Here is a 14322-nt window from a genome sequence, read left to right on the forward strand (position 1 = left end):
GTTCTATATTCTTAACACTGTCGAGCAAAACATTTTTTTTTCTTACTATGCCCCCTGTAATATCACTATGGGGCTGTTTCATGGAAATGGGATTAGATTAAACTAGGTAGAGGCATCAGTTAAATTCGGATATTTAAGTAGTTTTTACAAACATTCCTTACAAACTAACATTAATTGTATGCGTTCTGAGACAAAACAATGACACTGACGAATTTTAAGATATGTCAGTTTAATGTTTTAAATAAACTTTTGCAGATTCATGTGTATTACCTAAATGTCTTGTTCCTCTCACAAAAAATCTACTTTACGTAACTTAAATATTTCCCATTTTTACGTTCATGTAAGCCAAATAGATGTAATGTAATAACTGGAAGTATTATTGCAAAAGGCACCTTACTGATCAGGCTTGTATTCATGTTTTTTATGTAATACCTTGTTCTACATTTCTTATTAGTGTATTTTAATATCATTGTACACACTGTTATCAGCATTTGGCATTCGGTTGTTTCTCTTCTGTTTGCTTCCTTGCTTAGGGATGTTCAGTGATGTGTAGCAAATTTCTTCAATATCATCCTGTAAGTAGTTAATTATTATGTCAAACAATTGTTGCTATTACAGTAAGGTCAAAACATTTTTTTCAATTTTGTTATATTGAGTGGAATTGAATAAAAATATGACAATTTTCATTTTGGGGTGAAGTATTACTTTAAGCTGGGTTAAAGCCTGGGTGTACCTTTTCCTGGATCTGTTCCTGTCTTTGCATCTCAGAAGTGTTTGGAAGACTTCTAGACGTCTTACTCGCTGTGGATAGAACACAGTCAAGTTTCCAATCTCTTACATAAACCAAGACAAAAAACACTGACTTCCTCCAGAAACCAAGAAAAGTGCTGATCCAGTGTTTGGAGATGACTAAAACGATTAAGAGAAAAAGGCCTCACCTTTTTTGTGGTTGCAGCTCTTACCACAAAGAAAAGCCAGTGATGCTGCTAAAAGAGAACAAGCTGGACATATTGTCAGCAGAATCAACCAACACTGCCAACACTCACTGACTGGGTGGGTTGTCTGATCTACAAATAAATGTAAATAAAATCATAAAATGATTATTGACTTGTTTCCTTGATGTAGTTTGGTAAAACATGTTATAAACATTCAGTGCAGGTTGATTCATTTGTGGTTCAAAGTTTCCACTGCCTGATCATATCAGATGTTTTGTTTCCTTTGCATTACACAACAGCATTTTGAAACACGTATCATATAAAAACAGGGCACAACCTACATTTGAAAGTAACCCAGTGTCTGTTTTCTGCTTACAGATATGAAGGACAATAGTAATAAGTTAGCGTGATATAACGGACTACAGACAGATATTATTTGACTAATGAAAGTTACTCATGGGGTTCAACTTGTGCAAAAAAATGTGTAGACTGTTTTATGCCTTGTACTATACATTTGTCCTACTTGTTCAGGCAATTCATTATATGAAGAGTTTTAATCCAAAATGAGATAACTATGTTTTTAACATTTTGGAGGACGACATATAGCCTACAGATGAGATGGAGGACAACATATGCTGACAAAATGGAGGATGATATATACAGACGACAGTTAGGACGACAGAATAGGACAACAATAAAGATGACAGAACAAAACGACATCCTTACTGTCGTTTAGTTCTGTCATCTTTATTGTTGTCCTGTAAAAAAAGAGTAAACAGTAAAAAAGACAGAGAGAAGGACAGAAGGATGACAAATTAAGACGACGTCAATAGACAACTTACACGTTAACATACTGTACACTGATTTAACTGAACAAGTAGGAAATGACTGTAGATGAAGACAAATGTATAGTACAACGCGTACAATGCAACCCCATAAGTTCTATGTTTTATGTATGTAAAGAAAATCTGGAAAAAAAATGTTATTTTACGATTTATTTCTGCTGCCCGAAAATTTGCATTCCGTGCATGCTGATTTTGGAACAATATGTATTAAATATATGAATTCATAATGTTTAGCAAAAACTTACCAGATGCACCTGAACATTCATTCTCATCTGAACTTGCATAAGTGAGCTTTGTGAGAGTATCACCGGTATGATAGATCTCCTTATCAAACATTATTCCTTTGTGGTCGATAATCTGTTTCTCTACTGTTGAGCAATAGTACAATCCAAGATCTGCATCAGTGATATTCTCTATCATCAAGTCAACAGATTTTGAATTATTGTTCCAGAGCACAGAGAATCGAGGAATTGGGAGTAAAAGCGTCTGTTGTGCAGAGACAATTAGAGGTGGTTGGATTTGTGAAGAACAGATCTTGACCCAATGGGTGTCCTGTCCTCCCTCATTCTTACGGTCACAAAGTAGCGTTGCATTATCTCCAGGTCTGACCACCACATCCACTAGCTTCCCAGAGACCCTCCAATAAATGCAGCCCAGTGCAACTATTTGAAAACAGAATTTATGCTTTTTACTTACATAAATACCAGATTAAAATTGTTTTATTTAGAGCAAGCATTATTCAAATTTATTTCATGTGGTTTGATGTGGTCAAATTAATATAATTTGATTATTGATTTTAGCAAATGACTTTTATGACTGTCAGTTATTTGTGAAGCAAACCTGTTGTCAAAAGATGCATTGTTCATTTTATAAAATGACTGAATGTGGCCATGCCTAAATTTATGTATTATCATCTGTAAACGGAAGCTTATTTACTAATAACAAAACAAATTTTAAAATACTGCAAACGAATGCCTTCCCTGATGTTGTAGCATGCTTCAAATGATGTAAAACTAAAATGTTAGTTTGCCACCTGCAATATCTCTTATTGTGTATGCTTATATCTCACATTTAGTTTTTCTGTATATTTTAATAGTATGTGGTGCTATTTTGTAATATACACTGGTTTACACTTGAAATATGATAAATGTAGTATATTGTATTTTAGTATAATTGAAGCTTAATTTCTTTACGAAACCAAGTTTTTAATAATGTCGTATGGTACCAAGTATTCTTCTTAGTTCATACTTTTACTCAAATAACATTATAAAATGTGTACATACATAATACTTTTACACCAGTTAAAGTACTGTATTATTAGGGTTCATTATGTTATTTTACCCAAGTCCACCGCTGTTGCATTTATATTAACATCTTACTATATTATTGAACAATATAGGGAATACATTTACATAAAAGTATATAAACAGGATGATAAAGTTGAACATAAACTGAATGAATAGAGTGTCCATCTAATGTTAAGAAAGCAATTTATGTATCTGCAATAAATATTAAATTACATGTTCAAACATAAAATATAAAAATAAATAACTTACTGGTAAGTGCAGTCAGAAAAACCCTCATGTTGCCACATCTGAATGTTTGCTTGTAGGTGTCAACCTGATTTCCGCCCTTTTCATAGTTTTGTGTGGGTTCAGTGTCAATAGTGTATTAGAGTCATGTCTTTTATTTTGGAAATTGTGTTTTATTGTCCTTCTGTGGTCATCAAAGGTTTCCCCTTTTGTGTGTAAAAGAACAAATATTTAAGGAATCTGTCAAAATCTTGGTTAACTAAGAATTGTATTGCCCCCATTAGGCTTTATTCACGTTTTTATGCCAACATTTGAGATCACAATCTAACAATCAAAGACTTACGTAAATAATTAAGTGTAACATTCAACCGTTACTATTGTGGCGAGGTGTCTAGCTCCCGATCAGCGCAGACACCAACAGGTGTTGTCAGCACCTGTACCATATTACCAAAGAGGATAAAAGCACACGGCAGAGAGAAATGGCTGAGCTAAAGATCCTGGTACAGGAATCGCTGGTGCAGCAGTATATGTGCCAATTAATTATATTTATATTAAGAAGAGAGTGACTAATCATGTGTCAGTTTACACAACTGAACTATTGGCAATATTATTAGCCATACAGTGGACAGAAAAGAGAAGAATAAACAACAGTGTCATTGCATCTGATAGCTATTCAGCTCTGGAAAGTATTAGATCTGGAAGGTCATCAATAAGAATGGATATTATCAATGATACATTTAATAAGATGTATGAACTAAAAATGAAAGGTATATGTGTAAGTTTCGTATGGGTCCCTGCTCATGTAGGGGTAGAAGGAAATGAGAAAGCTGATATTCTGGCCAAACAAATGTTAAGAACAAAGCAAGTCGAACTAGATATTCCTTTGAGTAAAACTGAAGCAAAGACACTTATTAAACATTATGCACAATCGGTATGGCAGGTAGCATGGAACGAAAGTGAAACAGGGAGACACTTGTATAAAATACAAAATCATGTTGGTGTGGGGAGAAAAGAGCATAGGAAAAGAAGGGAAGAAAACAATATAACACTGCTTAGAATAGGTCATACTGGGCTTATAATAACACACTGCAGATGATAAGCAAGCACCCAACAGGGGAATGCACTTTTTGTAACCATAAAGAAACAGTTGAACCAGTTATATTCCATTGTGAACAATACAATGATAATAGAATATAATTTTTCCAGTCATTAAAAAAAGGTTAAACACCATGATGTTTCATTACCAGGGATTTTAGGAAAAACAGGTGATAATATATACGACAATATAATAAATTTTGTAAAAGAAACAGGGTTAAGCAAAAGAATATAGGTTACATATGTTGACACAGTATTTACTTTTTCATGAATAATTGTATTGTCATATCTTATTATGATTAATAGTAGTATCAGTATTATTATTATTATTTTATATTATTATTATTTTTTTAAATTTTTTATCCATGTAATGCACCTTAAGCTGGTTTGCCAACCGCCAATAAACCCTAATGAAGAAGAAGAAGAAAATGGCTGAGCTATGACTCCTTTATACACACTGACGCTGTGCTTTGTTTGTTTGCTTGTCTCTCGTTTAAGACGCCAGTGACTGACAACCGGTATAGAGGAATCCACAACAGTCAGCTCTACTGTGTCGCCCAGAGACGGGGGGAGAAAAAGCGGCTACTGGTAGTCCCAAAAGACCAAGACGTCCACCGTTCTAGAGCTGGCCCACTCCCATCCACTAGCCAGACATCTGGGTGTGGCGAACACGGTTGGGCGTGACTGGGATCTGATGCTGCCCTACTTGCTCTTTGGCATTCGCGAAGTGCCCTAGGCCTCTACAGGTTTTACCCCGTTCGAGCTCCTCTTCGAGCGGCAGCCCAGGGGATCCTGGATGTTGCCCGGGAGGCCTGGGAGCACCAGCCAGCACCCCATTGCAGCGTTATCGAGCATGTGCAGCAGATGAGGACATGCATCGACCAGGTTATACCCCTGTTGAGGGAACACCTGGCCCAGTCCCAGCGCGCCCAACAATGCCTATATGACCGGCCCGCCCAACCCAGAGAGTTTCAGCCTGGAGACCTGGTTCTGGTCCTCACGCCGTGCGCCATGTCCAAGTTCCTGGCCTCCTGGAAGGCGCTGTACACTGTGGGGGAGAGCGTAGGGCCGGTCAATTACCGTGTCTGTCAACCGGGACGGCGTGGGGTGGAGCAGCTCTACCACAGTAACCTCCAAAAGCGGGGGGTGGCACCTACGGTCCAAATGGTCATGTTCAACGAAAAGAAACCCCCAGTGGTAAAAATTGGACAGCAGTCCCCCACCCAAAAGACGGAACTCAACGCCCTGGTCCGCCAGTTTTCCAATGCGTTTTGTGAGAAACCCGGGAGGACAAAAGTGGTACAACACAAAATCCGGACGCCACCAGGCTCACCGGATTGCTATAGAGGAAGAGATCAACTGAATGAAGGAGCTTAAGGTCATCGAGCCCTCCCGCAGCGCCTGGTCCAGCCCCATCGTCATGGTCACCAAACCGGATTTCACCCTCCATTTCTGCCACGACTTTCGACGTCTCAATCAGGTCTCATCGTTCAATGGATATCTAATGTCCCGGGTGGACGATCGCCTCAGGAATTCCCAATTCATTTCCACCCTTGACCTAACCAAGGGATATTGGCAGGTGCCGTTATCACCCTCGGCCCTGGAAAAAACTGCGTTGAACACCCCCTCGGGCCACTGGCAGTACCGGGTCTTGCCCTTCGGCCTACATGGGGAGCCCGCAACATTCCAAAGAATGATAGATGTCCTGTTGCGGCCCCACCAGGATTATGTAGCCGCCTATATAGACGATGTAGTCGTCCACTTGGATTCGTTTTTTTATTCAACTGGGGGAAAACTGTTTTATGATATTAGTTTAAGCAGGATGAATTAGCAGCATTCATTTACAGCACTGCACCATACTTTCCTAAACGTGGAGGTAAACTTAAAGTCGTTTGAAATTTAAATAAAACTTGTTTAAATAGAAATCCTTGTCATGAAATCTTGAAAAACAAGCACTGCAGTAGCACAAGACGCAAACATTGCGACCTCTAGCGGTCACTGAAGGAGGCTCGCAGACAGGTGCACGTTTTCTTACCGTTACTGATTTGCATATGAACTCTTTGTAACCATATCAACAGTTATGGTGTATACGTTATTTTCCATCATCTCCTTCTGTCACTCTGTTCTTGTACTATATTTCCTCTGTTTTCATTTGAATGAATCTCTTCACTTGTTGCTCTACAAATGATACCCATTTAGGGTGTAACACATGGGGATATTTTAAACAAACATATTTTTTTCCCAAACTGTAGCAATTAAATTACAGCAAATCTTCTAACATTGTGTGATATAACTTAAAGAATGAAGAAATATTACATATTATTTTTGGGTCACCAACGATACAGTGATGCAGTAACCAACTTTAAGCATTATTTTAAAACACGAATCAACGATTTGATTGCATGTTAACGTAACATTTACATGCTTGTTTAACGACCTGATGTTTTACTGAAATACTTACATTAAATCATAACAAAATAATAAAGACACAAGAATATAATAAAATATGTGTATTTTTTTATTCGCCATCGAAACGTTCTTATGGCTACATCCCTCAACAATTTACAGTCCGTGAGAAGCAGCATTTGAGTTTATTAGGTTTAAAATCCTCTTATGATGAGACTCGCGCACTCGCCAGGATCCGGATATGAGCGTCACACACAATCAGCCTGAAGCGCAACACGCAGCCGCTTTGGGAAAAGCCCTCACCGTCCAAACTGTCAAACAGGCTTAGACCCGACAGAGAGGTGACGCGAGACGCCCGATAAATATATTCTGCGTTTTACAAGTTTACACAGTGTAATATATTGTAGCGTAGTTCACCAGCGATGTAACTTTACTGCTGTGGAAAGAATTATGCAACAAAACAGATTAATGGTATCAGCGGTATCCCAAGGACATGTCTTCAGCTTTCTCTCGTACGGTGTTTGTGGTCATTTGTTTGGTAAGTCATGTCTCGTTTCGTTTCTACTTGTTAAAAAACAACTCAACTGACAGTTCAAGCAAGATCGTATGCTGTTCATTTCAAGTTTACCTTTCAAAACTGCACCAAACTCGGAACTGCTTGAGTTATAAAACACATGTCAATATAAGAAGGTAGTGTGAAATTCTGTAGAGTAATGTGGTTGGTGCGAATGTTTTAAGCTCTTCCCTGCTGAAACAAACCCCGATAGAAAACACAGATATTCTAATGGCTTTAATGGTTATTATGGGAGCTGTATTGGCTTTAATGTAACTAATGGTCTATTATGTGGGTCTCTACTGCTAATTTGTTATGTGATATATTATCTGGCCGATGGGAACCAGTAGAGCAATTCTAGGAATAAAGTCCAAAACACAGGACAAAAAGGCATTTGTAATGGATTTATGGTAAACCTTAATAATGGAAATTATTAGAATTTGCCTTATTTTTCTCAGCAGGGTTGTTTATTTACCACAACTATAGAAATGTTTAATTAAATAAAACCTGAGCGAGCACACTGCATTCTTATAACAAACTAAATTCATTGCATCATGTAATCTGTTATCAGGTCATAGCAGGATAATCCCCTCACTGTTCTTTTCTCATCCAACACAATAATGCATGTTTTACTTCCTCTCCAGCTGTCAAAGATCCATGCTGACATTCAACCCAGTAAACGTTTCTCTAGAACAGTATCCTATGTCTTGTGTTCCCTGTGAGCTTGAGGATTTTTCCCTAATTTCAATATCTTTTTTGCCTTTTATAGAATACACCCTTATCCTTGGAAAAAAACGTGCTCGTCATACTTGTAATAGTTTATTTGGAATTTATTTGTGCATTGTAGTGTAGTCACATCCCATGTGATGGGCGAGTGACCCTGAAAAGATGAAATATTCTTTACATAATGCATCGTGTATAACTCTTTTCTCTCTCAATGTTCTGTTTGTATGTTAAGACTATAGTTATAAATCTTGCCCTTTACCCTGTGCTGAGGACGCTGTGCATTCAGATCCATTCTGCTATCACAGGAAGCTATGTGCCGGGATATCATTCTGTGTTGCTCATCAACTGTCCTTCCGAACTGACCGCAAGAGACATTGGCAGGTACAATTACTCAGTCATAGACAAACACAAGAAATATGGCTTTGCTTCATAGTAGTACCATCAGAATATGAGGAAATGTGTTGTAACCAAGGTGGATACATACAGATAGACATACAGTTTTAACTTGTTAGCTAATGTAATTCACTCATTATTTATTTTGCTTGCTATCAGTAATAATTTAAACGGACTCTTTTCTTTTGCGGATGTATACCGGTAGTTATGTTTGGGATTCAAAAGCATGCATGCGCAGTAAAGTTTATGTTGTTGCTTTGAAACCGTCTGGTGGCAAACATGGTCAGAACCTTGGTTTGGTGAGATTGCATGTGATGGTGTCACACAATAACTGTTTCATGAAAAAACTCAACAACATAAGCCTACTAACCAATCTTTTAAGTAATAGTTCACCCAATTATGAACATTCTGTCATGCTGCTTCTAACCCATATGACTTCAGTTATATATATAAAACCTAAATCCACACCAAACCCCAACCCTAACCATAATTTACCCCTAAAATCTCAGGGAAATGATGTACAGCAAACAATGGTCTAGAAGCACCTAATCCTGGTTGTAAGATAAAACAAAAAATAAACTGTAAACTTATTTCTGAAATCTAATTGGTTGATTTAAATGTTGTCCCAGGGTCAACACGATGTTGCCCTAAGGACCTCAACGACTTGGCAAGATCAGGAAAGCCTTTGTGCAGACAAGGATTGTGACAGCAGCTGGTATGCTCTGCATTTAATTTAGTTAAGTTAATAGAAGTTCAATGAAGTTGATAAATTAAATAGATTTTTGTCATTTGTACACAAGTGCCTTCAACCTTTTCCAGTACTGTAGCTTTGCAGGTAGGCATCTTCAAGCGGAAGTGTTATAGGCAGAATGTTAGGTTGTCATTCATATTCAAATTTCTTTGTATGCCGAAAATAAAACGTTGTTTAATATTTGTTTTTGCAGAAAGGTTTAAAACAATAGGAGGGGAAGTAAGTAAATATCAACAGAATGTTTATTTTGGCTGAGCTATGCTTTTAACTGGATATACAGTACAAACTGTTGGCAGTCTCAGAATCGCAAATGATAAATCACCTGTAAATGTTATATTGTACCGACATGTACAAATATTAGGTCATACCTAACTGCTTTACAGTTACTTTGTCACCCATAAGGCAAATAGAGACACCATTTGTATGGTTTGTCATTTTTCATTAACTTTGGTTAATGATTAATTGAAACCTGTACACTAAATACAATTATGATTATTTTATAAAATGAATGATACAATGGAATTAAGAATTAAGATAAACTAAGATTTTGACACCTGAAGAGTATTATTTCTGTGGAAACAATCATTAATTCTGTTAAGACAGTGGTACAGAAATTACACACTTCACCTTTAAAATCCTTTTCTATCTTAGTGCTATAGAAAGAAAAAAAAATTCTTACGAAGTGAAACATCTTAATATAAAAGGTAGCCCAATACATTGAGACAACAGCCGTTTGAGGGGATGTGGTGAAATAATATTTCAACATCTTCCGAAAAAAGCTGCATCATCTGGACACATTGTGTAGTGTTTTAGTGGTTAAATGCTATACTGGATCATGTCAACGGAAAATTCATATGCCAAACATTGTATGTAGATTTTAGCATATACCTTGACGTTTATCAAAAATTATACTTTGTCTCTTGTACCACATGCATCCCGCAAGTATTAGGTGTCTGTATTAGGTCTGTTTTTTCTGATCCGGATTTGCCAAAGAGAAATAATCAAGATATAGAAGCCTAAATATTTAAGAATAGACCAAGGCATAGTAGGATTTTGTAAGCAATCATTTATTGTTTGGTTTCTTGAATAAAATATGAATGGGCAATATGGACAAATGGTAATAAGTTGATTTGAGATAGCATGTTAGAGATTTGCTGTTCAAATAGTATGTCTATTGATTCATTGAGATGAAGGAATAGGAAATTGAAGTGAATGGGGGGCCAGCAAAAGGAGTAAGGAGTACAGAATGACGAAAGGGAAGTAAAGTTCAGCATGGAAACAAAACAATAGCAGCACATTTAAGCGATGTAGCCAAAACAATGAACTGGCAAACAGGTCATATTAAACTAAGCTTTCCAAAATGGTTAAAGGGGGTCATGCCACGAACAGTCAAACTTTTGATCTTTTGATATAAGAGTTTATTGTACTGTACTGTAAAATACTGTAAATTTCGCACTTTCTCCCCACTGCCTCCTTGGTTGCGCCCACATGACCTTCTAGATGTTTTAAGACCTCCGGGCATTTTTCGGAACACAATTAAAAAGATATTTTAGGGACATCGAGAGATTTCCAAGCCTCCTCATAGACATAATGTTTATAGTTTTTGTCAAGGTCCGGAAAAGTACTAAAGACAGATTGCTTAACCTGCTCATAGTGGCTCAATTACATTTTTTAGAAGCGACGAGAATATTTATGTGCAAAGAACAAGCCAAAATAACAACTTTATTCCATATATTCTCCTATAACCATGATGTCTATGAGGAGGTCTGGAAATCTCTTGATGTCCCTAAAATATCTTTATTGTGTTCCGAAGAAGCCAGGAGGTCTAAAGCATGTTGAACGTCATGTGGGTGAATAAAAATAACACAATTTAGATTTTGAGGTTAACGTTTCCTTTAAGCGCAACCAAGCTTTAAATGTAACTCATAACTCTACTTCTGCAATTTTGCAATTATTAATAAGTAACCAGTTTCAGTATGTTACACTTGCATTCAGGTTTATGCAGTGCATGTCATAAAATATATATTGGCATTTGGAGGCAGTATTTAAAGTAAGATTGGCTTTCAGAAACCTGAAAAACATGTGAATAATAAGACTGGTTGAATACAATCTTACAGGTTTGAACCCGTCTGATTAGATTAAAGAGTTCCACAACTACAAAGAGTACTGCAGTCTGTTTCAGCATTAAACATGCACAGCTAATAAACTGTATTCAGAGCACTAAGAGACAGTACTTTATAACTATTTCTCTCTTTCTCTTATAGGGGCATCATGGAGAAAAGATTGGCAGCATGTGTGAATATATTTCCTCGCACTGCCACTATGTAAGACCACCGAGTTTACCTTTAACTCACTATAACCTCTAACCTAGAATTACCTGAGGTCATGTTACCTGTAACCCACGTGGCGAGTGTTTTGTCAACTCATACAGCACAAACACAGAGGGTGCAGTTTTTAGACAAATTAACAGCGGCGAATGCTTTAGTGTTAAGTATTTAAAATACCATACATTTATTAATTCCAGGTACTACTGGAAAGGAGAGATTCGGGATGCATCAGAAATACTGCTGGTGTGTTTATCTTTTTTGCACCAAATACATTTAAAAAAGAGATTTTATAAAAATATATAGTTTTATGATTTTTGTTGTAAAGCAACTGCTTATTTCTATTACGTGTACCGTATATATATGTGTGTGTTTTTTCTTATAGCTCGTCAGGACAAGAACATCTCTCATACAGAGACTTAAGGCTTATTTAAGGCAAGTACAATACTTGTTTTAATGCTACATTATCTCCCAGGAGGATGGTTTAAACATAAATGTAGTTTTCACTGCCCATACTTATTTCAGCACCGTATTTAAAACCAGGAGCAAAAGTCAAGTGACATCAATCCATGTTATGGTTTAACCGTTTTAGGGCCTGTTCTGACAGAACGCCTCTTTCGCTGTCAGACGCGCTTCTTTTGAATTGTTTTCAGGTGGCAGGGAACATTTGCGCGCTGATTTTGTGCACCGGGCACCTTGCGTTTTTAGAAAGCGACTTTCCTTTCCGAAAACTTGAGGCGCACCACGCTGCTCTTTTGGTTGACTCTTTGAAAAGAACAGAGCAGAGCATTTTTTATATGTTGCTAGGTAACCACCAAAACAGCTGTCAGGATAAGTCAAGGCAAAATTATATATCAGATACTTAAAAAAGGTACAAGAAAGGGCGCTTGCTCTGACTTTGCTCGGTTAACAGCCAACACAAGTTTCTCCTTCATCATTACAGTCTATGGTGTCAAGCAATTGTGAAATTGTTTACAATTACAAAGAATTGTATTTTTCGCGTCACTTGTGCGAAAATAACTAGCTTTTCCCGCGAGTAATATCGCTATAAAAACGCAACCTTGAGCAGAAAAGCTCTTGACTTAATGATCCTTTTTCCCCATCGTCCAATCGAATGAAAGGAGAGGCGGGATGTGGTGACTGAACTTTACAGTTGCTTGAAATGTCCGGAGGCTGCAATGATGAAGGAGAAACTTGTGTTGGCTGACACATTAACCAAACAAGGTCAGAGCAAGCGCCCTCTGCTTGTACTTTTTTAAAGCTTCTGGTAATATGACAATTAAAAGCAACGAGAGCACTGGCGCTATAATCCTTGACTGACAGGACAGCTGTTTCACTGGTTACATAGTAACATGAAAAAACACTGCGCAATGCTCTTTTCAAACCAGTAAAGACACATGGATTTTTGTTTCAGATCTCCTAAAGTGTTTTTAAGGTGTAAACAGACGTGTACTGATTGCTTCACAATTACATACTTGAGAAGACACACGTGGATATGTGCTTGTTTATCTGAGCTTTGTTGTACAGTAGTACACAGTATACAGTATTTTGGAAAGATGAATCATATGTTTATTTTCTCAATAAAAATAAGGACCAGCATAGTCCACTAAAAAGGATATTTTCTAAAACATCAACCATTCTAATGTAAGGTCTGCTGTTTCCCAAGACAACTAATCAATGGTTTACCTACAGTATTTGATATGAATGTGCTTGTGTTCCCATAGAGCTGTGCATCCATACGACATTCCAGAAATCATCAGTTTTCCCATTGATGATGGAAGCTTGCACTACTTGAAGTGGATGGAAGATGCACTAACTGATATTTGACACATGTCTGTATTTAATTGACAAGCAGCCCTTTTGAAAACTCAGAGAGCAGAACTACATGAGATAGGCCTACGTGGACGCTGGATATGGGATGTGAGCAAAAATGCTTTTTCAGTAAAAGTTCAGAGGAACATTAGAATGAATGTCTCGTAAAGGTCAGATTATGGTAAATTTGTTTGGAAAGTGGTTGGTTTTTCATAAGTTTTTTACCAGTATCTCAGAAAGTAAAAAATCATCCAAGATTGTTCCAAGTTGCCTTTCATACTTTTAATAGGATCCTTTGGCGTGAACAGAGGTATTGTTGAAAACAAACTATCCTCATAAATTAAATATATATATTTATTGACTCTTTTTTTGTCTTTAATCTGAATGTTTTGGTACTGTAGTGTTATTCATTTAAAAACCGAATTAACGAAATAATGCAATCTTTAATGGCATTACTTTGTAAAGTTTATTATTAATTTATATGGCAAAACTGCAGATACAGTACAGTGTATTAAACACTATAGTCGAAAAACAGACTTTTGTCAAATACAGTAATCATATAAGTTCTACTGAGCTGAATGAATAAAGGCTGAGGTTTGGTGAAGGGTTGCCTGTAGAGAACAGGATTTTCGCAGTACACAGAGATACAGTGTCCTGATACTGGATGGCACAGACTCCAGAGAGTGTAAATTTATCTGCACCTCACCATACAGTATTGTGCACCAACAAATAAACCTTAAAGGTGAAATTTGTATTTAACTTTTCGTACCTTTCCCCCAACATGACTCACTTAATTAAATGCATTTTCTTTTTGATTCAGAAATATGACACCATTTCTGGTTTATCAGAAATTGTCCATTAATTTCACTATGGGTGTTATCGAAATAGACAAAATATAAAAATTGCATAGATATGTTTTATGTACGTACACGTCTAAAATTGAATTGATA

At 36.9% G+C, this 14322-nt stretch overlaps 2 protein-coding genes across 4 annotated transcripts; one reads left to right on the top strand and one right to left on the bottom strand.

Moving 5' to 3' along the window:
• Positions 1–216: 216 nt before the first annotated feature.
• LOC306891067 (uncharacterized protein) lies at positions 217–3384 on the bottom strand. The gene is made up of 5 exons (XM_079451053.1): positions 3337–3384; positions 2026–2442; positions 939–1067; positions 734–801; positions 217–573 (listed from the first exon to the last, which is right to left on the bottom strand). The coding sequence occupies exons 1-5, from the start codon at positions 3362–3364 to the stop codon at positions 451–453; spliced, it is 765 nt and encodes a 254-aa protein (XP_079307179.1). The 5' UTR covers positions 3365–3384; the 3' UTR covers positions 217–450.
• A 3652-nt stretch (positions 3385–7036) lies between these two features.
• Positions 7037–14128, top strand: LOC306905417 (protein CutA homolog). 3 transcript variants are annotated; one of them, XM_079476001.1, is made up of 9 exons: positions 7091–7351; positions 8325–8473; positions 9115–9200; positions 9286–9320; positions 9430–9455; positions 11501–11560; positions 11761–11806; positions 11946–11995; positions 13285–13735. In XM_079476001.1, the coding sequence occupies exons 1-8, from the start codon at positions 7264–7266 to the stop codon at positions 11981–11983; spliced, it is 528 nt and encodes a 175-aa protein (XP_079332127.1). In that variant the 5' UTR covers positions 7091–7263; the 3' UTR covers positions 11984–11995; positions 13285–13735. The 3 variants fall into 3 exon arrangements, with proteins under 3 accessions (XP_079332128.1, XP_079332126.1, XP_079332127.1); XM_079476000.1 differs by lacking the exons at positions 9286–9320; positions 9430–9455 and having other exon boundaries at positions 7066–7351; positions 13285–13899; XM_079476002.1 differs by lacking the exons at positions 9115–9200; positions 9286–9320; positions 9430–9455 and having other exon boundaries at positions 7037–7351; positions 13285–14128.
• The last annotated feature ends 194 nt before the right edge of the window (positions 14129–14322 follow it).

Source organism: Barbatula barbatula (genome assembly GCF_947034865.1).
Source record: "Barbatula barbatula genome assembly, chromosome: 2".
NCBI lineage: Eukaryota > Metazoa > Chordata > Actinopteri > Cypriniformes > Nemacheilidae > Barbatula > Barbatula barbatula.

Coding starts and splice junctions, on each gene's coding strand:
- LOC306905417 (XM_079476000.1), top strand. CDS start 7,264: ATGCAACAAAACAGATTAATGGTATCAGCGGTATCCCAAGGACATGTC. Junction 7,352..8,324: donor TGTTTGTGGTCATTTGTTTG/GTAAGTCATGTC, acceptor TTGTATGTTAAG/ACTATAGTTATAAATCTTGC. Junction 11,561..11,760: donor TTTCCTCGCACTGCCACTAT/GTAAGACCACCG, acceptor TATTAATTCCAG/GTACTACTGGAAAGGAGAGA.
- LOC306891067 (XM_079451053.1), bottom strand. CDS start 3,364: ATGAGGGTTTTTCTGACTGCACTTACCA. Junction 2,443..3,336: donor TTTTCTGACTGCACTTACCA/GTAAGTTATTTA, acceptor GTTTTCAAATAG/TTGCACTGGGCTGCATTTAT. Junction 1,068..2,025: donor TGAATGTTCAGGTGCATCTG/GTAAGTTTTTGC, acceptor ATTTATTTGTAG/ATCAGACAACCCACCCAGTC.